Source organism: Monopterus albus, unplaced genomic scaffold, assembly GCF_001952655.1.
Source record: "Monopterus albus unplaced genomic scaffold, M_albus_1.0 scaffold306.1, whole genome shotgun sequence".
NCBI lineage: Eukaryota > Metazoa > Chordata > Actinopteri > Synbranchiformes > Synbranchidae > Monopterus > Monopterus albus.
The window spans coordinates 577,492-599,731 of record NW_018128186.1 but is presented as its reverse complement, the minus strand read 5'-3'; the positions used below and the strand labels follow the sequence as shown (position 1 = coordinate 599,731).

The window sequence follows — 22,240 nt, the reverse complement described above, 5'->3', positions numbered from 1 at the left end:
TGCCCTTTTCCTGTCTATTTTCGTTTTCAGTCTTCTTGTTACCGTCAATCTCCTGTTGCCTCACAGCACACCGAGAGCCTCTGTACCGGAGTAAACGCCTGAATGTCCGGACGTACCTGGCCATTAAAGATGATTCTGATACGGTCCCATTAAGCACAGTAACGAGCACGGGCTGTTCAATGACGCTCGTTTCTCCATAAACGTTTCCCCTGATCTTAACCAGAACCGAACCGCAGACGGGAGGAAACACACTGAAAGCTAAAATAAACACATTCTCATAAGATATAAAATATTTAAACAGGAGTATTATTATTATCGAGGACTGTGGTGCACTGACAGAAAGGCCAGTTTGTTGAGTTGACCTTTAAAATGTGACAGCAGATTTTGATTTTGTTTTAATCACCTGAAATAATGTAGCTACAGCAAAAATGGCTACAGCTGACCTCCGTCACGGTAAATCAGGTTGGTAAATCTAACAACTAATACAACCATTTCAAAACAAACAGTGCTAACTACTAGCACACTATCGTCTGCCGTTACTAAATCGCTACTCTTGTTTCGCCAGTTTAAGACATATAACGTTAATACAACACTAATAAAGATGGCGGTGTTATCGTGTCAAGTTACCAATTAGGCTCAGGGAACTCAGATCCTGGTTTTTGAGGGGCACCTTTTCCACATGATTAGGCAAACCACCGTCATTGATATCTGTAATCTCCACATCGTCCATTTCTGACAAATACAATCAACGCTGCCTCTGTAAGGCACAAAAACTCTCTCCCGTGCTAACTATGAAATGCTATCGGTTCTTAGGTTACGTGTAACTCCTTCCTATGTCAACCATCTTTAAGCCTTCTTCTTCTTCTGCTTCTTCTTCTTCTTCTTCTTCTTCTTCCTCCTCCTCCTCTTCTTCTTCTTCTTCTTCTTCTTCTTCAGTACGGCAGTCTACACGCAGCAAAAGCATATTGCTGCCCTCCTAAGGTTGAAAGTAATCTTGGTCATATTATTCCATCCAGCCTATATTTGTTGATATGGTCCAGTGGCAGGAAGGACATCCATCAGTTTCTTTGATTATTTGATCATATTTGTACATTGAAGCATGCTTTTTAGTCTGTACCTGTCCACACCACTGATAAGAGATGGACAAACTGACCGTGATACACTGGTTTTCTGAAGAGTGGTTTTGAAGTCTGGCTGCCCCCCTTAGTGCTTCATTCTGTCTTCTATGGCTAATGCAAAAATGTGCATAACATTTAGTCTCAGTATAATTTCAACCGGTGAGATATATAAAAATTCACCCCCGCCATCCACCATTCGAGGATCTGCAGGTTTTGGCACTTCTGCGTTGGCTTAAAGTAGTGATGGAGAAACCGAAGCTTTCTGAACCAATATGAAGCAATTATGTTGAAATGGTTCAGTGTTTCAAAGCATGTGATACAATCATATATGGCGCCATCTACTGGCCAACCCTCAACAGAGCATTTGCATGGATCAATAAAGGGCAAGGTGTCATGTAACTGTACAGCACTGTTACAGTGGGGCAAATAAGTATTTTAATACACCGCCGATTTTTCAAGTTTTCCCACTTACAAAGAATGGACAGATCTGTAATTTTCATCGTAGATATACCTCAACTGTGAGAGACAGAATCTACAAAAAAAATTCCAGAAAATCACATTGTTAAATTTTTTAATAATTTATTTCCATTTTATTGCATGAAATAAGTATTTAATAAAATAGAACTTAATATTTGGTACCGAAACCTTTGTTTACAATTACAGAGGTCAGACGTTTCCTGTAGTTCTTGACCAGGTTTGCACACACTGCAGCAGGGATTTGCGCACTGCACACCCTCAGGGTTAGGGTGTGGACGTCAGTCACCCATGAGGAGCTCGGAGTAGAACTGTTGCTCCTCCATGTTGAGAGGAACCAGTTGAGGCGGCTTTGGCACCTGTTCAGGATGCCCCCTGGACGCCTCCCTAGGGAGGAGGCCTCGGGGCAGACCCAGGACACGCTGGAGAGACTATGTCTCCCAGCTGGCCTGGGAACACCTTGGGGTTCCTCCTGAGGAGCTAGAGGAGGTGTGTGGGGAGAGGGAAGTCTGGGGGGCTCTGCTCGGACTACTGCCCCCATGACCCAGTTCCGGATAAGTGGATGAAGATGGATAGATGGATGGAAGGATGGACGTTTCCTTACTGTGCATTGGACAAATACTCTGACTTGACTTGAGTTTGACTAATGCGACATTTTTGTATTTCTATCAATCTTGCATTGGGATATTTTTATTAGACAGTATTTTAAGGTGGCACAAAACAAACCACAATGGCATTAATTAATATCAATTTTTCCTTCATAGATAGGTAAACAATGGTATATGTATCGATGAAAAGAGGTGTGTAACACTTTTTTACCATCACAAATACAGTGCAACACCATACTTACACCATACAACACCATCAGGGTGGGGGCTACATGCTGTCATAATATTATATAATATAATATCTATCTGCTATAACAAAATTACAATTTCTCCATAATAACACTACAAAACATAAGAATATTATTAGTAATAAATTTAAAGTCTAAATCTGCAAACTACCAGTGGAGGGCAGCAATACACCTTAGATACCTTTAGTCTGCTGCAAAGCCTATCAAAAAAAAAAGGAAGAAGAAGAAGAAGCAGAAGAAGAAACATTTGAAGTAGCCTTTGTTCCGGATAGTAGCGTGGTTGGGGTATTGTACGTCTATAGACGCTTTGCTGTAAAAGTTTGTAACGTAAGTTGTTGGCTTCGATATGGTAAAATTATCTGCGGAGCTAATTGAGCAGGCCGCTCAGTATACAAACCCTGTGAGAGACAGAGAGCTGGATTTACGAGGTAAGTTAAAATGATCACGACACCATAGCTGCATATGTTAGCTGGTCCGTGCTTAACGCAAACGTGACAGCATTGGTTTTATAATTTCTGATATGAACAGAAAAAGTATAATAGTCTCTGCCTAAGCTACAGGTGTTGTACTGTGTAGCTTCCAGCTGCTACTTTGCGATAACGTCTGAAAACTGGTGCCCTCAGTGGAACATAAAAAGTAGTGCCCATGGCATGTAGATGGCACTACGTCCTGCCAAGAGTCCCAAGTTGCAATGCTCCGCGTTTTGCAGAGAAAATGACCGCTGAGTTCCACGGTTGTTAGTGGAAGTTAGATTAAGGCTATACAGTGAGTGATTTGGGACACAGTCACAGACTGGTGACAACGCGGCCGCCATGTACGGACGAGAATGTAACGTAATAATGTAACGTTTATGAGCGCTTTTTTTAAATTTTGAAACGTAATGGCAGTGTTATATGGTTGAATATTAAGTGGCTCACAGAAAACATGCCCAAATGACTACGTTCTGGGCGGAAAACAGAACGTAACTAAAAGAAAAAAGCTAAGAAAAAACACTGTACAAACATAAAAAATTACCAGAACTTAAGTGAAGGTTATTGCTTATACTTCATTAATATGTCATTGAGATTTAAAGCATAGGTATTGTCCGTCTTCTCTTAAGATTTAATGTACAATGAGGATGGGTGATGTAGAATATTTACACTTATGAGCTGAGTTTTGGCGGCGTCATTATTGCGAGTTATTTAATTGTATTCCGAGTGAAACTTTGTCGGTGAGTGGGGTTGAGTTTGTTGAATCTGTAGGCTCAATTTCTGTTCTTAATCCTCTTCCGGCTCTTTCAAACCAGGAACTCACAAAGACGAAGTAGACCACTTGGATTATATAAAAAATAACCGTGCTGGTTTATTCAGAGGATCACAGGTAAAATTAACATTACACGTCTAGATCTCTCCCACCACCAAACCTGCGCGCATGCAGCTTGGAAGATGAAAGACGCTGAACCCAAGAACCTATACAATTTTAATCACTTGGTTGGGATAGCCCATTCTACCCAGGCACGTCAAACCGTGACGTCACCTGATATGCCAGCTTGCAGCTGACCATAACAATAGTCAAAACATGAGGAAAGTCAAGATGTGTGGCTGTTGATTTGTGGTGTGTATCTAAAATATTATGATTACCATTGCCCGCCTCCAGAGGGTCCAGAATGCCGCCGCTCGGCTATTGGTTGGGGGACATAAGAAGGACCACATAACGCCTGTACTGGCATCTCTCCACTGGCTTCCGGTGCGTTTTGGGGTTCATTTTAAGATTCTCTTATTTGTTTATAAATCTTTAAATGGGCTGGCACCTTCTTATCTTGTGGAACTTTTGCGTCCGTATAATCCATCGCGGTGCCTCAGATCAGCAGATCAGCTTCTTCTGGAGGCACCAAGGGCCAGGCGGAAAACTAGGGGGGACAGAGCCTTTGCTGTGGTAGGTCCAAAACTGTGGAATGCCTTGCCGCTTTATATTAGGCAGGCCCCCTCACTGTCCACTTTTAAGTCTTATTTGAAGACCTACTTCTATTCATTGGCGTTTGACCAGGAATGACACTCTGTCCATAGTGTTAGTGTTTATATTACTGTCTATAGCTTTTTATGTGTTGTTTTTATATCTGTATAATATGTTAAGTGCTTTGGTCAGCTGTGCTGTGGTAAAGCGCTATATAAATGAAGTTGAGTTGAGTTACAGTTAATAATAACAATCACCTCCTGCCTGTAGCCTTTGTCTTATTTTAATTGACCTTGGCCTCGATGCAGTCTGCAGAGCTCATGACACTGACTAAACATTTAACAGCCTGAGCTAGACATCCTGGCTACACTAAACATTTCTAGACAACAAATCTCTAAATATCTATCTGACTAAGAAATTACCTAACAAATCTTTTAAAACCAATGAAGTTTCCCAAGCAATAAGTAATTTGTCTCAAAATAATTCTACTGGGCTGGACTGCATTTCTGTTGAACATCTTAAGTACGCTAGTCTCAGGTTGTCTCCTCTTCTAGCCATATGCTTTACTGCCTCTGTTATGCACGGGTTTCTGCCTGACTCTTTGATGTCAGTACTTTTGGTTCCTATGGTGAAGGATAAAGCAGGGAAGGTGGGCAGCTCGGATAATTATAGACCTATTGCACTTGCTAATATTCTTTCAAAAGTTGCTGAAGAACTTCTTTTGAGTAGGTTTCACAATCTTATTAGCTCCACTGTAAAACAATTTGGGTTTAAAACTAACAATGGCACTGATATGTGTATATTTGCACTAAAGGAATGAATCCATAAGTATAAAAGTAAAAACTCTACTGTATTCATGTGCTTTTTAGATGCCTCCAAAGCTTTTGACCGAGTTAATCATAGGAAACTAGAAAATTGCATTTTCTGAAGAAAATGCGTATGGATGCGGAGTGCTGAAAGATCACCCTGAAAATGCTGAATATTTTGACACCTGAATGCTTTTTCTAGCTGAAATTATGCTGAAGTTGGAATTTCCCATTCATTTGAATGGAGCAAGATTTTCAAAATAAAGCAAAATATTTCAAAAGTATGAAGTTTAGAAAACTTCTAAAGAGAAGCATGAATGTCCTTGAAGAGCTGAACATTTTGATACCTGAAATAGCTGAATGTATATAGAAGTAAAATTTTCACATTCATTTGAATGGGGCATGATTTTCAAAATAAAGTTAAATACTTCAAAAGTATGAAATTTAGAAATCTTCTGAAGAGAAGCATGAATGTCCTTGAAGAGCTGAACATTTTGATACCTGAAATAGCTGAATGTATATAGAAGTAAAATTTTCACATTCATTTGAATGGGGCATGATTTTCAAAATAAAGTTAAATACTTCAAAAGTATGAAATTTAGAAATCTTCTGAAGAGAAGCATGAATGTCCTTGAAGAGCTTAACATTTTGATAGCTGAAAGTGTGCTGAAGAAGAATTTTCCCATTCATTTGAATGGTACAGGATTTTCAAAATAAAGCTAAATATTTAAAATGTATGAAGTTAAGAAAACTTCTGAGTAGTAGTATGAAGAAGGATGGACTGCAAGTTTCACTTCAAATTTTGAAGGACTGTTGGCGCAACTATCAGAGGACTGTGGAAGAAGCCAAGCGAGAGTATTTGTCTAGTATTGTTGTAGCTAATAGCCCACGTGTTATATAAAGCAATAGGGACGGTCTTAAATCCCCCACAGCCTGTTTATCTGGAAGCAACGATTGAACTATGTAATAAGTTTTTATCTTTTTTTAATGAGAAGGTGGCTGCTACAAGGGCACCTGTGTTAGGGTCAGCGCCTGATCCTTCGGTTTATGCTCCTTTTTTGTTTATTTTTGATGCATTTGAGCCGGGGACTCGGAGGGAGTGGTTGCCCAGGCTAGGCCATCTGGCTCTCCTTGTGATGTTGTTTCCTTGGCTCTATTTAAGGAAGTCTTCCCCTGAATTGGAAGAACGGTTTTGGATATTGTTAACAGTAGTTTGTCCTCCAGTACTGTCCCTGGTAATTTCAAGCATGCAGTTCTGCAGCCTCTGCTCAAGAAGCCAGGTCTGGATCAATCCATACTGAGTAATTTCAGGCCCATTTCAAAGTTGCCTTTTATTTCGAAGATTTTGGAAAAAGTGGTCTATATGCAGGTGAAGTCCTTCCTAGACGAGAATAACTTATTGGAGGTTTTTCAGTCTGGTTTTAAAACTCTGCATAGTACAGAGTCATCCTTATTGAAGGTTGTTAATGATATTTATTTGGCCACTGATGCAGGTGAATATGTGATTCTTGCCCTGTTGGACTTGACTGCCGCCTTTGACATGGTTGACCATAACATTTTAATATCTCGGCTTCAGGATTTGGTGGGCATTCGTGGTGCTGCCCTAGCGTGGTTTAAATCATATCTATCGGGTAGATCGGTGTCTGTCAGGTTGACAGATGCTGAATCTGTGACAACCCCTTTGTTATCAGGGGTCCCACAGGGCTCAGTTTTGGGACCTCTGTTTTTTTCACTGTATTTACTTCCCCTTGGCTCTATTGTTAGGAAACATGGTGTCTCTTTTCATTGTTATGCTGATGACGTACAGATTTTTATGCCATTGAGTATAAAGGACACCTACTCGATTCAGCCACTTCTATCGTGTCTTGCTGATATTAGGGGCTGGATGTCGTTAAGTCGTTTAAAGTTAAATGATGCCAAAACTGAAGTTATAGTGTTTGGCCCGAATACGTCTGATGACCTTCCCTCGGTAGATTTAGGGTTCTTGGGGCAGTATGTGCGACCAGTGATCACTGACCTAGGTGTTAAAATAGACTCCAACTTGACAATGGAAAGCCAGATAAACGCGGTCGTAAAATCTGCTTTTTTTTTCTATCTTAGGCAGTTAGTGAAAGTAAAGTCCTTTTTGTTGCGGCAGCATTTTGAGACGTGATCCATGCGTTGTTACATCTCACATGGATTACTGCAATGTATTGTACTCTGGAGTCAGTCAATCAGGTCTTGCCCGCCTCCAGAGGGTTCAGAATGCTGCTGCTCGGTTATTGGTAGGGGGCATAAGAGGGACCATATAACTCCAGTTCTGGCATCTCTTCACTGGCTTCCTGTGCGTTTTAGGATTCATTTTAAGATTCTTTTATTTGTTTATAAGTCCTTGAATGGGCTTGCACCTTCTTGTCTTATGGAACTTTTACGTCCGTATAATTCGTCGTGGTGCCTTAGATCAGCTGATCAGCTTCTTCTGGAGGCACCGAGGGCTAGGCGGAAAACTAGGGGGGATAGAGCTTTTGCTGTAGTGGGTCCAAGTTTGTGGAATGCATTGCGTCTTTATATGAGGCAGGCCCCCTCGTTGCCCATTTTAAAGTCGTATTTGAAGACCTATTTGTACTCATTGGCGTTTGGACAGGACTGAGACTCTTTCAGATTGGGTAATTCCTTGATTGGAGCCAAATGTATGTTTTATTGTTTTTATTTTTATGTTGTTATGATTTTAGATTTGTATTGTATGTTAAGCACTTTGGTCAGCTGTGGCTGTGGTAAAGTGCTATATAAATAAAGTTGAGTTGAGTAGTACATGTGTGCTGTTGCCCACCTGATGAAGACTGGATGCTGACAGACAGCTGTTCTGATAAGACACACTGCACAGAGGTTGGAGTCAGTGTGGATTGAATCGATCAAACACTTAAGTCACGCATACATGCTGCTCGTGTATAGTGAAGTCCCAGTTTGAAGTCAGAAGTAGTTTTAAGTAGTAGACTAGTTATAGTCCTATTGACCTCAGTGTATATAAGTTGGTAACATTATGTATGAAAGGACAAAATGTGGAATAATGGTGAGCAAAGTTGTGCTGATTGGGCAATAATGACACTGGAGCAGTGTCATGTTGAGGATGGCTACAGTGCCTCATGGAGCCATGCTTTCTGCCCCCGCCCAAAAAAAATCCTGAACTCAACTGTTTGGTGTTAGTCCACAATCCAGCACTACAAAGTTCTTTGTCATTTCACATTTTCAACAACCATTTTCTAACATGTATAATGTGTTCAGAAACAAATCACTGATTTGGCTTTACCCTGACTTTATTTTGTGAATGTTTACTGGCAGTTACCATGTAAACCATTAATAAACACAGCCACACCTCTGCACAACCCTGGGGGAAGGATTTTGAGTGAATGCAGCCAAAGTACGTGCTTCTGTCTGTTCGGCTGTGTGCACCTTGAGTGCCTGTATCCCTGCCCTCAGACACAGACCTGAAACTAAAGCCACGCAGTAGGCTACTCTGATTCCCGGCTTCCATTTATAATACAACAAACAGCCCATAAGTTCAGTGTTAAAGAGCTTGAATTTCAAAAAGCCCCCTTGAAGGAGGGTCAAAATGCTGGTTGTGTGCTGCGATGTCTGTGGAAAAGGGTCTATTGCACTTGCCTCTCTCTTTATCCCTCCGCTATTTGTCCTTCTTTGGAGACAAAAGTACTTCTCAAGGGCAAGAAAAATTCTTTCTCAACAGTCATGCCTTTCATCTCCCAGGTTATAAAATCCCAGTGGTTGAAAATCTTGGAGCTACTCTGGACCAGTTTGACACTATTGACTTCTCTGATAATGAAGTCAGAAAACTGGATGGCTTCCCTCTTCTCAAGAGACTCAAGACATTGCTAATGAACAACAACAGGATTTGGTAAGTTATTTCTGCAACACCCTGCAAAGTCTTGAATGGAAAAGTACAATATGATGTTCCAATTAAAAATGACGTCATGTTGATGACATTTAGATTAACCAACATTTCAGTGCTTTCTGGAGATAAGAAAAATAAATGCTTGCTCTATAATATTAAGGTTACACTTATAACAGGCCCTAACTCCCAATGAAAGTTTTTTTTTCTTTCTTTTTTCAAATTTAAGTTTGATTTGTTGATGGTGCATATTTATCTAACTGTGTGAATGCTGCTGATGTCCTAAAGCAGGGATACTGGTCCCACCAAATTTAGGGGTTTGGTAGCCAAAGTGCATCTTTGGTGTTCTAAATGTAAAAACAATGCACAAGAGGTAGTTTAACACAGCCTTCCTTAACTGTGGCAGTTCAATAAATGAAAAGACTAACAGAATCAAAATATTTATTCCAACTGAAAACTGAAGTTCATTTGTAAATACATATATTCTGTCTCTTATTTCAGTCTTTTGGCAGCTCTCCTTTGCTTTCTCCCTCCTATCATTGTGCCTGAGTGAGTCATGTATGCAATAGGAACATAACAAAAAAGCTGTCAAACCGACTATGCATATTTGCACCTGTAGCCATTTTTGTCAAAATATGTGGGCAGAATGAATATATTTTTATAATTCAGTGTTTCTCACAGAATTAGAATCTGCTGTGCTGTTCATCTGAACAAGGAGAACATGCGAAATCCACATAAAGGCAGGGCTCAAACCCAAAACCATCTTGCTGTGAGGCGTCAGCTCTCACCATTGTTTTGCTATGCCGCAGGTGATAAAATCATTAATGAAAAATGACTTGTTAGAGAGTTGACATTACAAACAGCCATCTTTGAAAGGGAACCAGAATGGCCTGTTTGTGATTTACATTTACATATTTAAGATTACTGAGACGGGTACCAGATGGTCTGTGATTACTATGATGAGACTGACCATGCCACCAGCTGTTTAAGATCACTGGTATCTCTGAGGACGTGGCATGGGATCTGTTGCATCTCTGGTGAACCTCTGAGTGATCCTGTGTGCGGTTTTTGCTGTTTAATAGTTCAGAGTTGACTGAGCTTCTTAGTTGCATCTTTAAGTAGTTTCTTGAGTGGGAAGTGGAGTGGGGTCACTGGGTTCCTGTCTGGGGGAGCTCTGAAGGGGAGGAGGGGTGACGGGACAGTGACAACTTCTGAACGCCCTGAGTGATGTTGACCAGAGAGTCAGCTGAGGTTGGAGAGACACAGGCAGTCTCGGTGTGTGCACCATCTTTTGGGCTCATCCATGTGTTTGGATAAGGTATCCCAGGGGCATGATGTAGGTTGGCTCTGAAAAGTCTGTATCCAGAGAAGTTTGGGTGCACCCCATCAGGTCTGAAGCAATTTACTGTATACAGTTTTGAACAGTATTGAAGTTATCAATGAACTTCAGCCCATGAGTAAGGCACTCTGTATACAGGCATGCATTCAGGATCAGGAGTCATTAAATGATCCCATTCCCATTCTAAAGGTTGGAATGGGCCAGAGATGAACATATGTGGTGACTGGTAGTTGTGCAGTAGCAGTGAAAAGTCTTCCTCATGATTTCAGAGCCAGTTTTCCTGCACAGAATGTCAAAAGATCCAGCATGGGTGGTAATCTTCATGTCGCTTAGATGTTGTAGAGAGGATGACGGGCAACAGTTCTGCTAGTTCCATGCCATTGCTAGATTTTCAGTTTTTGCCATTTTTGCATATTTAATTATAGAGTCCCCAATCAGGATTGTGCCAGGTTTAGAGTCGGCAGTGCTGCTTGTAGCCTTCTGCCTAGTTGTGGCTTTGGGACCATCTTTTGTTTTTTGACTATCTTTAATGCCTGTGATATGACTAGCTTCCCTGGGTCAGCAGTTTTGCCAATTTCATTTAGAGTCAGTGGCTCAAACCTGTATTTAATGGTAGGAGTTCAGATGGTGCAGTGAGCACTGGTGCCATCATGTAAGATTTCCTCCTGGGTTTATATCTGCCCTGGACAATGTCAGACCAAGTCCTGGCTGGAGTTGATGATTTCAGTCTAGCTCTGTGGCTGTGCCAGTAGGAGGCATCAGAGAGGGCTGATGTGGGAGACATCACAGCTCCGGTCTCGCTGTGACAGATCCAGGGCAGCGTGTCAGCCAGGTCTGTGCCTGATGTAATCCTCACTGTCTATCTGTTGGCAGCTTGTACAGTAACCACTGCTGAATCAATAAATTGTTCACTCTCTTGAAGAAGCTTTTCAATCTTCCTTTCAAGCTGCATACTTCTTTCCAACAGTCGTTCACACTCGTGCAGCTTGCCGTAGCCATGTCCAACCAGGGGAGCAGCAAAGTTAAAGTCAAGTGAAAATAGTGTTTAAAACTATGGTCATAGCCTTTTGGCTATCAAAATTAAAGTCCTAGTTATTTAAGTATCTAGTAGCCATTGTCCATAAGTGTTTAGCAGAAAAAAATGAGGATATTTGTAAAAGAAAAACATGTTTAGGCTGAGAACAAGCAGTACGAGTGTCTGCACTGTAGCAAAGCAGGAAGCAGTCAGGAAAGAAAGGTGCGCATGCATTGCGTTTGTCCTTCAATAGCAGTATTAACTAGAGATGCACCGATTGCAATCTTCTTGGCCGATTCCAATATGTTTTTTTTTTTTTTTTAAGTCTGACCTGCTGGATCTGATTTTGGCTGATTCCAATTTTCTTGCTGTCTAAGAACTGTGATTGACAGCATATGCAGACATTTTTGTAATTTTGCTTTAATGAAAATTTTAATTGTAATAAAAATAAAACTTTGTATTGAAGTTTTACATTTCTATCTTTTTTTTTTTTTTTTGCTTGCAAACATCCAACTGAAAATGAAGTGCAGTGTTTGTATTTCACAGATTCTAAACCAGCGCAACAGAAACAGGATGTCTGTTGCATCAGTCCCACTGAGCACACAGTTCTTCTTGTAGTGTGTATTTGCTGTGTTTTACCACAGGTTGGATACACTGTACTCATACATATACATGCACTGGATGTATATGTAATTCCCTCATTGTGTACCATTTGTCAGTGATTTAGATGTGGTTTCCCTTCTTTAAGGTGTTTCTGTAGCCTCCTTTGTGCAGTTTGGTTCACCAAGCGCTTCCAATGTGCAAGTGAACATGCGCCCGGTACAGAGAGGTGCACTTAAAATGATATTTGCTGCACATGCTCTGCTTTTGGTCTTCGCCCTAGTGTGCGAGTCGTGAACTGTCCTACCTCTAAATCTGATCAGCACTGAATCAGAAGTCTCTTGCAAAAATGCATCTCAGTCGGGGGGGTTCTGCTGCACACAGGCACACCGAAGCTGTCCGGCATCCTGCAGCACTGAGAGGGCTAGGAGGCTTGAGAGACTGAATGGAGAAATATTCTGGTTTGATGTATTGCAAAACTTTAAGGAGCAGTGGAAAACACACTTTTGCACACCTTGCGTTAATAGCCTGAACATTATAAAGGGGAGGAAGGCAGGGTAATGTCCACATAGACCTCTCCAGACATTTTCCACACGCAGTCTTGGCTGCACGACAATGTCAGTACTTCATTTCATGTCTGAAAAGCAGCTTACTGTTTGTTGGGTGAGGACCAACACTGAATCATTTTAGTTTCATATCCAGACTGTTGCTTAACCAGTAATTATGACTTTATTTAACAAAATTATTTAATTTTGATTGTCACAACTTCAGAGCAGTGTTCTTTGGCGCAGCCCTAAGGGGGACGTGGACCCCACGTTGGGAACTATGGCATTAGATAATGGATTTAATGTGCAGTTTGGGAGGTGGTGCAAAGTATTATTAATGATGTCAGACTGTCTTAGAGAAGTGCTGCTTTTGTTTAAGGTGGTCAAGGTGTACTTACTGGCTGTAACTTGATGTAATGTTCTCCAGTCGCGTAGGTGAGAATCTGGAGCAGTCTCTGCCGAGTCTAACAGAACTGGTTCTCACCAACAACAACATACAGGAGCTGGTGAGTACATTTCAGCAGCAGTTAGTTAACTGAGTCATGCGAATGTTATATTTCTAGATTTTGTTCAAAATGGTGAATCCAAGTTTAATGATTTGTACCAAAATACCAAAAAAATTGAACTTCATCTTCAGTCATACACCCTTCTGTAATTTTTACCTCAATTTATGTTTTTTCTGTTCAAAGCTGTCGTCATTTTAGCGTTTTGTCCTTATTGGGCAAAATATTATAAATAACTTGACATAAGAGCGTAACTGCATCCTTCAGTGACAGAGTGGACCACTTACCCCTCTCTACCAGTTTCAACAAAAACTAAGATCAGACATGTAATGGTATAATTGTTTGTTTTTTTTATGTTTGGATACGTTTTCATAGATGTTTTATATCCTTGGTGTTTGTGTATTTAGGTGCTCTCTCATTTCACTCATTCAGATTAATGCTCTTAATTGGTGTCCCCTCTAAAAGTTTGAAGTCTTAATAGGTAGTAATGTGCCATCAAACACTTCAGAAATTTTACTTGTCTTTTTCATGATACTGTGTTTTTGAGTCATTGTACTTTTCATGTGCAGGGCGACTTGAACCCGCTGGCTTCAGTCAAGACACTGACACTTCTCAGGTCTGAATCATCAGTATACAATGACTGGTCACTGAACTTGTCTTGTGCACGGCTGACTAATGATCATACATGTTTGTAATAATCATTGAATTTCCAGCTTGTTAAGGAATCCAGTGACAAACAAGAAGCATTATAGGCTCTATGTCATCAACAAAATTCCGCAGATCCGTGTGCTTGACTTCCAGAAGGTAAAGCTCAAGGTAAGTGCAGGTGAACAGTGCCGATTTCTGAAAGTCCCAATGTAAGGTAGTATGAGGTAGTGACCCAGTCCAGTATTTCACGGCCTGGCATATGTACAGTCATGGTAAGACAAAAAAAGTTACCCTCCCTCAAATTCTGGTTTTATCAGGACTAAAAAAACAATTGTGTGGACCTCGCCAACTTTTATAAGCAACAAAGATAACCTCACATGACGACAAAACAAAAAGTAATTTCATTTTGTCATAACTACTGGAGATGGAGGCTAAAACAACAATACGGACTTTACAGCGATGACCGTAAAGACCTTACCCTTGATTGAACTTTATAAAGCATTTTTGTGGTTATTAAAAATGTATAAAATGCCTTCCATTGTGGAGTTGACCACCCTAAGCAGTTCTGGTGAACTGTGCATTTTCCAACCTGGCATTGCAACCCCCTTGGATGAAAGCTTAGTCTGTTTTCATTTTAACCATGTGATATCATCCTAGGAACGCCAGGATGCAGAGAAAATGTTCAAGGGCAAACGAGGTGCTCAACTTGCAAAGGATATTGCCAAGCGACCTAAAACGTAAGATAAGAGTCCATATCAGGCAGCACGTCCTCAGAATCACTGGATCTAGGCTGATGGAATGGGTTAACTATAAAAATAAAACATCCATCACCCATCAGTTTGTTTACGTTGGAACATTCATAGAATAGACAGACATACATGAAGCAACATGAGCTCTTTAGCTATGTGGTGTCATTTATGACAAAATTCCAGAGATGTTTTAACTTTGAGTTCAAGCCACATATTTGAATATCTGGACATTTTTTTATTTGTTCTAGATCCTTCAGGCTCTGTGCTTCAGCACATTCAATCTAAAAAATGGATACTACATTAAATGCCACATCTTAGCTTTAATTTGAGCAGGTTTACATGGATGTGAAAGGAACTGTATGTTGGATACAGCCCCTTAACATATAGTACCCAAATTGCAAGGGTTCAAAAATAGGACTCGGCTGTTAAATGTGTCTTGGTCAGCTGCATGTCATTTCAGCATTATTTATTTTTTTATATGGAAGAGAGACCTGATTGAGAGTTGTCATTTAGATTGATATAACCTCACTTTCATAACATTAGCAGAGATGTGCACAGAGCTGTTGTGGTGTTAGCAGATCTCTACAGCTAACACTGGCACAGTAGCGATTAACAGTTAGTAACCGACAGGGTTATTTTTAGCCAGTCCGATATTTACTCTTCACAGGTTTCTTGCTCCCGTTTTCTCTTCTTCTTGGCTGTTGATGGGCTGTGGCAATGCTGTAGTTCTGGCTGTGTGTTGTGTTGATCACAGTTTATACATGCTTTGGCTGGATGGATCATAGCCATATAAACGTATGTCTATGGGACATGTCTTCTGACTATACGCCATACTGCCTAGGCTACTGCTACATGTGTGCTTTAGTCTGGTCCTGTTGCACAGCTTATTCGAAAACGCAGAAGGCAGTTTTAGTACGTTTTAAGTCTGAATTTTAAGCTCCCAAGGGTGGGAGGACACAGTACTGTCGATGTGCAAGTGAAACACCAGTGTCCTTGTTGACAGCTCTGCTCTGAACAAGATGTAACTGCTTGCTGCTTGGTCTGCTAGCAGGGCTTCACAGCACCAAACGCATCAGATCAAATTTCCAAATTTGCTTTAATTGAATAGACACATTTACAGTCAAAGTGGTTACTATCTTGCCTGAAAAAAAAATCCTCAAAGTCCCAGGGATTTGTCTCCGCATGCAAGAATACTGAACTGGCGGAAGGGTCTGGTGCCGTAAAGCAAAGCAAAGCCATCAGGTGAGGTCTCTGTGACGGTGATCCAGAGTTAGGTAGTGTAGCCACAGACAATCCAGGCATGCAGTGGCAGTAACAGAGATGCCATCCACCTTATTAGAAGTTAGGGGTGTAAGAAAATATTGATACACTTGAGTGTCACGATACTACGTTTTGTGGTACTGTATCGATTCTCAAAAACACTACCAATTTTTTTATGGAGTTTACACACCAAGCAGAGCTGTTGTCGGAAATGCAGATCTCTGTTCTGATAGTATCAAAAAGTAAGCTTTCTTTTACAGGAGATGTTATGCATATGGTAGTGTGTTGCTTATTTTATGAGGTTTTTCTAGAATTTATTTTAAATAAAAAAAAAATACATTGCCTTGTTTACAAAATTGCAGTATATTGAATTGGAAGGCCTGTATCGTGATACATATCTCGCCAGGTTCTCGGCAATACACAGCCCTCTTAGAAGTCGGTCTACCATCAAAATGATTTTGAAGCCGTTATCTTAATGTAAAAGATATGTATTGTTGCTTTAATGTAATATCCAGTATTTTATTCCAAATTCAATTTGCTGAATATGACATGGACAACATGATTAACTATTCAACTTTGTATTTAATGTATTTAATAATGCAAGGAACTCGTTTAGTCTCGAATCTGTACGATAAGATTATCACTTGTTCTCTGTCTCCACAAATGTGAGCAAAAACATGCATTCCTTAGTGGGGGTAAGAAATATCTGAATTGGCCTTGACTGTTTAAACCTGAAACCAGAAATGTTCACCACAGTGTTGCTGAGGACTGCTGTCTTTGGACAATGTATCAGTTTATTTCACTCAAGAACAGATACTACACAAGATTAACTCCACTGGTTGAGGGGTTAGAGGAGCTGTGTGTGTACACGTTGTCTAAATGAGGTGTGTTCCTTTCAGATTCACTCCCGGAGTGACAGCACAGCTTGAGAAGAAGAGGACAGGGCCGTCTCAAGCTGAAGTGGAAGCCATCAAGGTTTGGGGCGTTTGTCCTTGATGTGGGTGCATGTTTGTCATTAGAAAAAGGAAAAAACCTAAATGCATCTTCTCTAGAGTTTTCGATCACATTTCACTTCATTCCACTGAGGGTGGAGTTTACTGAGAGGGCATCAAGTGACACAAGCATGAAACGTAATTGTGCAAAGTCGGGGATATTAACTCCTGTTTCTGTTCTAAAAGATGCTCTCGTTTGTCAGATGTGAATGGTCTTTTTTTGTGGTCGTCCACTGATTCCTCATTGATGACATGTGACCTCTTTTCAATTGATGCTGCAAAGAATTTTGTTCTGGTGTTAAGGTAGCCAAAGAGCATCCTTGGAACAAACACGGGTTAACAACCACATGACAGTTCACCTACTGAAAAGCAATGAGATGTGGTGAAAAACCTAAAGAAACCTTGAGAGAAGACCTTTTTGTCAAATTACAGTTTTCAGTGTCAAGAATCAAGTTTGAACTTTAGGTCATATTTCACTCTTTTATAAATGTTGGTCACAGTGACGTGATATAGGCAATGAAATGCTTGTAATAAAACGAAAGCATAGATGAATCATCACTGATGTGCTAAAGTAACCTGTATGAACATTCAGACTTAGAGCAGTAGATTGTAAAATGATGAACATACTAGCTTAATTTTACATGAGTGTGTTTGTGTTTCAGAATGCCATCGCTAAAGCTTCATCATTGGCAGAGGTGGAGAGGTTAAAAGGGATGCTTCAGGCTGGTCAGATCCCAGGCCGAGATCTCAGACAAGGTGCTGATCAGATACTATTCCGGAAGTTGAATAATACTGTAGAACATGGATTTTTGAGGATGGTGAATTGTGTAATTTGTACAAACACATTTGGCCAGCATTTCTTACAGTGTGTTATTCATAATTTGAGACAGTACTGCATACTGAGGGAGTAAATTTTCCAATTAATCAAAGTACTAGTCTGAGTGGTAAGTTGGTAGTACTACTTTTTAAATGTCTTTTAAAATAAAATAAAAAAAGGACCAACAATGACCTGATCCTGGTAAGTGCTCCAAGTGTTTGCCACCTTCAATTGGGGGTGTGCACACTTGGACAAGCTGTGCAATCAACCATTCAGAACATGTTAAAACTTAGTATATGTGCCACACCTGTAAAGCATACATGCATGTGTTTGGAAGTAGGTGGAAAAGGAAGTGACTGGGCCTGGGTTCCTTCAGATTAGTGAGCCAGTCAACAAGGAGCTGTGCAGTCACTTTGTGGCCTTAAACCTAGATTTTTCAGATTTCAAGAGGCATGTGTCTTGTGTTTGCAAATCCTGCCACAAGAAGCATGTGTCTCAATTAACAAGTGTCATCTGTGTATAACCAAAGCTTGGTATATCTTGTTTCCTTATGCCATGTTGGTCAGTTGTCCACAAACTATTAGAAATGCATTAGGCAGCCACACAGTTACACTCACATATTGCTTCATCACATTATAGTTTAGAGTGACAGATACTCACTGCAGATTGATTTGCCACCAAAAATAGTCCTCAGCAGATATGCTATTACTTCCTGTTTCAGTAATGTATGCTCTCTCAAGTTTTATTATCGCAATAGTTCATGCTTGATGCCCTATGAGACCATATTCTAGAAGGGTCTCCCAATTACCCACCAATTAGCATTTGTATAATCTGATCCACAGTCGTAAGGAGCCTATTCAGCATCAATTGAAAAGAGGTCACAGGTCATCAACCCCAGATGGCACACCGTGCTAAGATGGCACTTCATAACGTTACATTTCTCATTTCCCCTAGGGGTGGGGTTTTGACTGATTTTTAACAGCAGCCATTTTAATTTTACCTAATGACCAATACCCAACATTGGAAGTACTATTACCACATCTACAGACCCCCTAAATTTATTTAAGAACCTACATGTCCATGGTCATACCCTCTATTTATTTCTAACATTAGGTGTGCCTTTCCAGAACCTTGTCATTAGTGGCACTAATTTATCAGATTACTGGCCTGTTGACTTTACCCCCACACAGCCCTTCCATACTACCAAGTGAATGTATTTGGTTATTAGATTGTATTCTGATGCAACATAACATTAATCCTTGAATGAATGAAGCACTGTGTTTTCCTATACTACAGCAGCAGAAAAGGTGGATCAGGGAGGATGGTGGAGGCACAGTGGACTGTTGTTATATCAGTGGCTCAAGTTCAGTTTTGAATTCTGCTCTAACTTTTAATTTGAAGCTGCTTTTAAGTTTTGCTTTCTCTAAAGCAAGCACTGAGTCAACACAAAGCTGCTCTTTATGCTTCTGCCACCCTCCCTGCTTCACTTTTATTCCATCTGTCAGTAGGAAAATGCACTTCATTCAAAAACTACATTGCATCAGAATACAATCCAACAGTTAGTTGTGTTCCTTACAAAATGTATTTGCAGTTGCATGTGAACATTTTTAAGAGACAAGGTGGCTGAACAAGTAGTTATAAACTAGTACTCTGTACATTAAGACAGTGCAGTGATACCTGGCCATTAAACCCCCGTTCTGCCCGTTGTGTTTAATGAAGCTGTACTGACATCAGTATGGGTTTACAATGTCCACTTAACTGCAGGGTTATGACAGCAGCAGTGTGGTAGATCAGATTTCAAATTAATCTTCAGTTTTCTTCATTCTAGCATTTACTATTTATTTCTTAACATAGCTTAAGCATGTTATCCATGTTTAATAGATCTTTGACTAGAAATGTGAAACTAAAGGCTATTGTTGATCCTACACACTTGGAACATTTCAAATGTTGCAGGCATTCATGGCAAGGTTTATGACTGGTTTATGTCAAATTTGCAACATAAAGTAGATCAGTATTGGTTAAAATGGATCATTTATCAGCCAGCTCCGCTGCTGTTTCCTGTAGTGTACTAAAAGGGTCGATGTTAGGCCCTACTATATGATACCACTGGGGACTATCTTCAGAGAACACGATCCTTACCATTGCTATGCAGATGTTAGACAGCTATATTTTCTTTTGAAACCAAATGAACACACAATCTACAGTCTCTATTAAATTGTCTTGATGATGTGAAAAGCTGGATGCACAGAAATGTTCTTCAACTAAATGAAAATAAGTCATTATTAGTCCTGAGAGGTTCCCTGATAATTTGGCCAGCGCGCTGGCCAGTCATTTGGTGCAGTGCCTTCAAATGTCTGTTTACATGGCAGAAATGTAGGAATCCTTTGACTTTTGTTGTTAAAATTTAACAAATAAATTCAGATGCAGATGTACAAAACATACATTTAAGAGAAAACATGCAAACAAAAAAAATGTGGATTCAGAATTACCAATTCATCAACCATTCATTTAGTAACACTTTAAAACCCCTCAGTCAACTGCTGCTTTAAGCATCCCGGGTGACAGTTCCAGAGGCGGTGTATAAAAAGGTATTGAGGAATGTTCTCAGGCTAATACAGGATAACACCAGCCTTAGCATTTTTTCCACTCCTTTCTTTTATAACCTTATTGTATTTTGATGAAGGGATGAATGAATGTTCTTTTCTGAAACCAGGTACAGCCGGGATGGTGGAGGAAGAAGATGAGGAAGAGGGTGACTCTGCACAGATGGAGGCACATATGGATGAAGGTGCTGGAGAGGGGATGGCGGAGGAAAATGAAGAAGATATGGATGAACAGCCACATGCTAATGGCTCCTGAGGAGTGTTTTTATGTTGTAGATTTCTTGTGTTGGACATACACGTACCAGGGCCGTTTTTATTTTCAAATGACATGTTGTGGCAAAACTATCTACACATCAACAGATTTTGCATCACTCTAAGCGGGAACATTTAATTTTAAGGGTCAGCTGACATGGCCAGCTGAATGCAGGTTTTTTTCTTATCTGGTCTTTAAGGCAGTTCTCTAGTCCTTTAATGTTAATTTCTGATGGCTTTGACAGATCTTGTATAGCTATCGCTGTTTCACATTCATATTTGTAACTAACACGTATGCGAATTTATGTAAACACATTTGACACACATGCAGACAAGTGAAATATGAGTGTGTATGTGTGTGTACAAGAATAATTTTTGTGATGACTAAAGCAAAACCTATTTCTTCAAAGTGCTCATTTAGGCTGTGGTACACTTTGGTGGCTTGAACAGAAGAACATAAATGTCCAACAGATTTAAAATATCCTTTTTTCTCCATTGACCACCCTCAGTGTTGCTTGTTTTCCATGTTTATTTTTGAAGTTGGTGTATTATGAGAGCTGCTATTCAGGCAGTCTGGTTGTGATGATGTCACAGACAGATCCAACAAGTTAAACAACTGACTTTAGAACATTTCTCCAATATGAAAATAAAAACCACTTAAATGATGGAATTAGTAGTGCGTTGTTCTTTCAACACCACAAAGCTATAACACAAGACAGAAGGCCAGTGATGCAATATCAGATGTGACAACCTGTACTCATTTTGACATTAGGTGTTATGATTTCTCATTCTAAAGGACATGAAAAGGTGGTGATGCCTTTTGAGTTTGACCAGTGGTGCAGTACCTAAATCTAAGCCACCTTAGATTATAGACAGAACAATGTATTACAGGGGTCTTCCTACACTCATGACCAAAAATATTGACACCATTGCATTTGTCAGATGACACAACAGTTGTCCCAGAAAATTGCTGCAGTCATTTGTAACCAGTTAAACAGAAAAGTTGACTCAGCCTTTGTGTCATGTGGACCACACTGAGCATGGAGAAAAGAAAGAAGGGCAAAGAATTGTCTGAGGATTTGGGAACCACAATAGTGGAAAAGCATGGACGGTCTCAATGCTCCAAGTCCATCTCCAGAGATCTGGTTGTTCCTGTGTCCACTGTGTAACACTGTCAAGAAGTTTACAGCCCATGGTGCTGAGGCTAATCTCCATGGACATGGATGGAAGAGGAAAATAGACGACAGATTGTAATGAAGGATTGTTGGAATGGTGGATAAAGAACCTCAATCAACTTCCAAACAAATCCAAGCTGACCTGCAGGCACAGGGTTTAACAGTGTCAGCTCACACTATCACAAATCAAATCAAATTTAATTTGTATAGCACCAAATCACAACAAAAGTCATCTCAGGACACTTTACAAAGTAAGGTCTAGACCTTACTGTTATCTTTATTATTACATAGGGAAAACCCAACAAATCCCCCTGGGCAAGCACTTGGCGACAGTGGGGAGGAAAAACTCCCTTTAACGGAAGAAACCTCCGACAGAGCCTGGCTCTCGGTGGGTGGCCTTCTGCCTCGACCGGTTGGGGTGAGTGGATAGAGGAGAGACAAAAGAAGAAAAGCAACAAGACACAACAAACAATGAAACACTGGTCAGGTTGATGTGGCCGGTGACTGCTCATCAGAGACGTAGAGCTCCAGGGCCAGGGCAACCTGCAGAAAGGTACAGAGAAAGAGAGAGAGGACACACTATGGGAGAGAGGAGACACAAAGTTAGTAATGTGTAATGGTAGCATATAGAACCATAGGGGGAGAGGGGAGGGGAGAGAAACTCAGAGCATCA

The 22,240-nt window shown here is 40.4% G+C and overlaps 2 protein-coding genes across 2 annotated transcripts in view; one reads left to right on the top strand and one right to left on the bottom strand.

The window, feature by feature from the left end:
- selenos (selenoprotein S) overlaps positions 1–890 on the bottom strand; it is a 20,181-nt gene extending 19,291 nt beyond the window's left edge. The window contains 1 exon segment of the mRNA XM_020623634.1: positions 628–890. Within this exon segment, the coding sequence (XP_020479290.1) occupies positions 628–730 (103 nt within the window). The 5' untranslated portion in view covers positions 731–890.
- Positions 891–2,660: 1,770 nt separating this feature from the next.
- Positions 2,661–21,062, top strand: snrpa1 (small nuclear ribonucleoprotein polypeptide A'). Its single transcript, XM_020623632.1, has 9 exons — positions 2,661–2,876; positions 8,928–9,075; positions 12,996–13,074; positions 13,641–13,687; positions 13,785–13,887; positions 14,377–14,456; positions 16,628–16,703; positions 17,383–17,476; positions 20,251–21,062. Exons 1-9 carry the CDS (start codon positions 2,795–2,797, stop codon positions 20,394–20,396), a joined length of 855 nt encoding a protein of 284 aa, XP_020479288.1. The 5' UTR covers positions 2,661–2,794; the 3' UTR covers positions 20,397–21,062.
- The last annotated feature ends 1,178 nt before the right edge of the window (positions 21,063–22,240 follow it).

What these genes read in the sequence shown, in the direction of transcription:
- snrpa1 (XM_020623632.1), top strand. Translation starts at nt 2,795, where the DNA reads ATGGTAAAATTATCTGCGGAGCTAATTGAGCAGGCCGCTCAGTATACA. An exon ending in ATGAACAACAACAGGATTTG is followed by an intron (nt 9,076 to 12,995) that starts GTAAGTTATTTC and finishes AATGTTCTCCAG; the next exon opens with TCGCGTAGGTGAGAATCTGG. An exon ending in ATTGCCAAGCGACCTAAAAC is followed by an intron (nt 14,457 to 16,627) that starts GTAAGATAAGAG and finishes TGTTCCTTTCAG; the next exon opens with ATTCACTCCCGGAGTGACAG.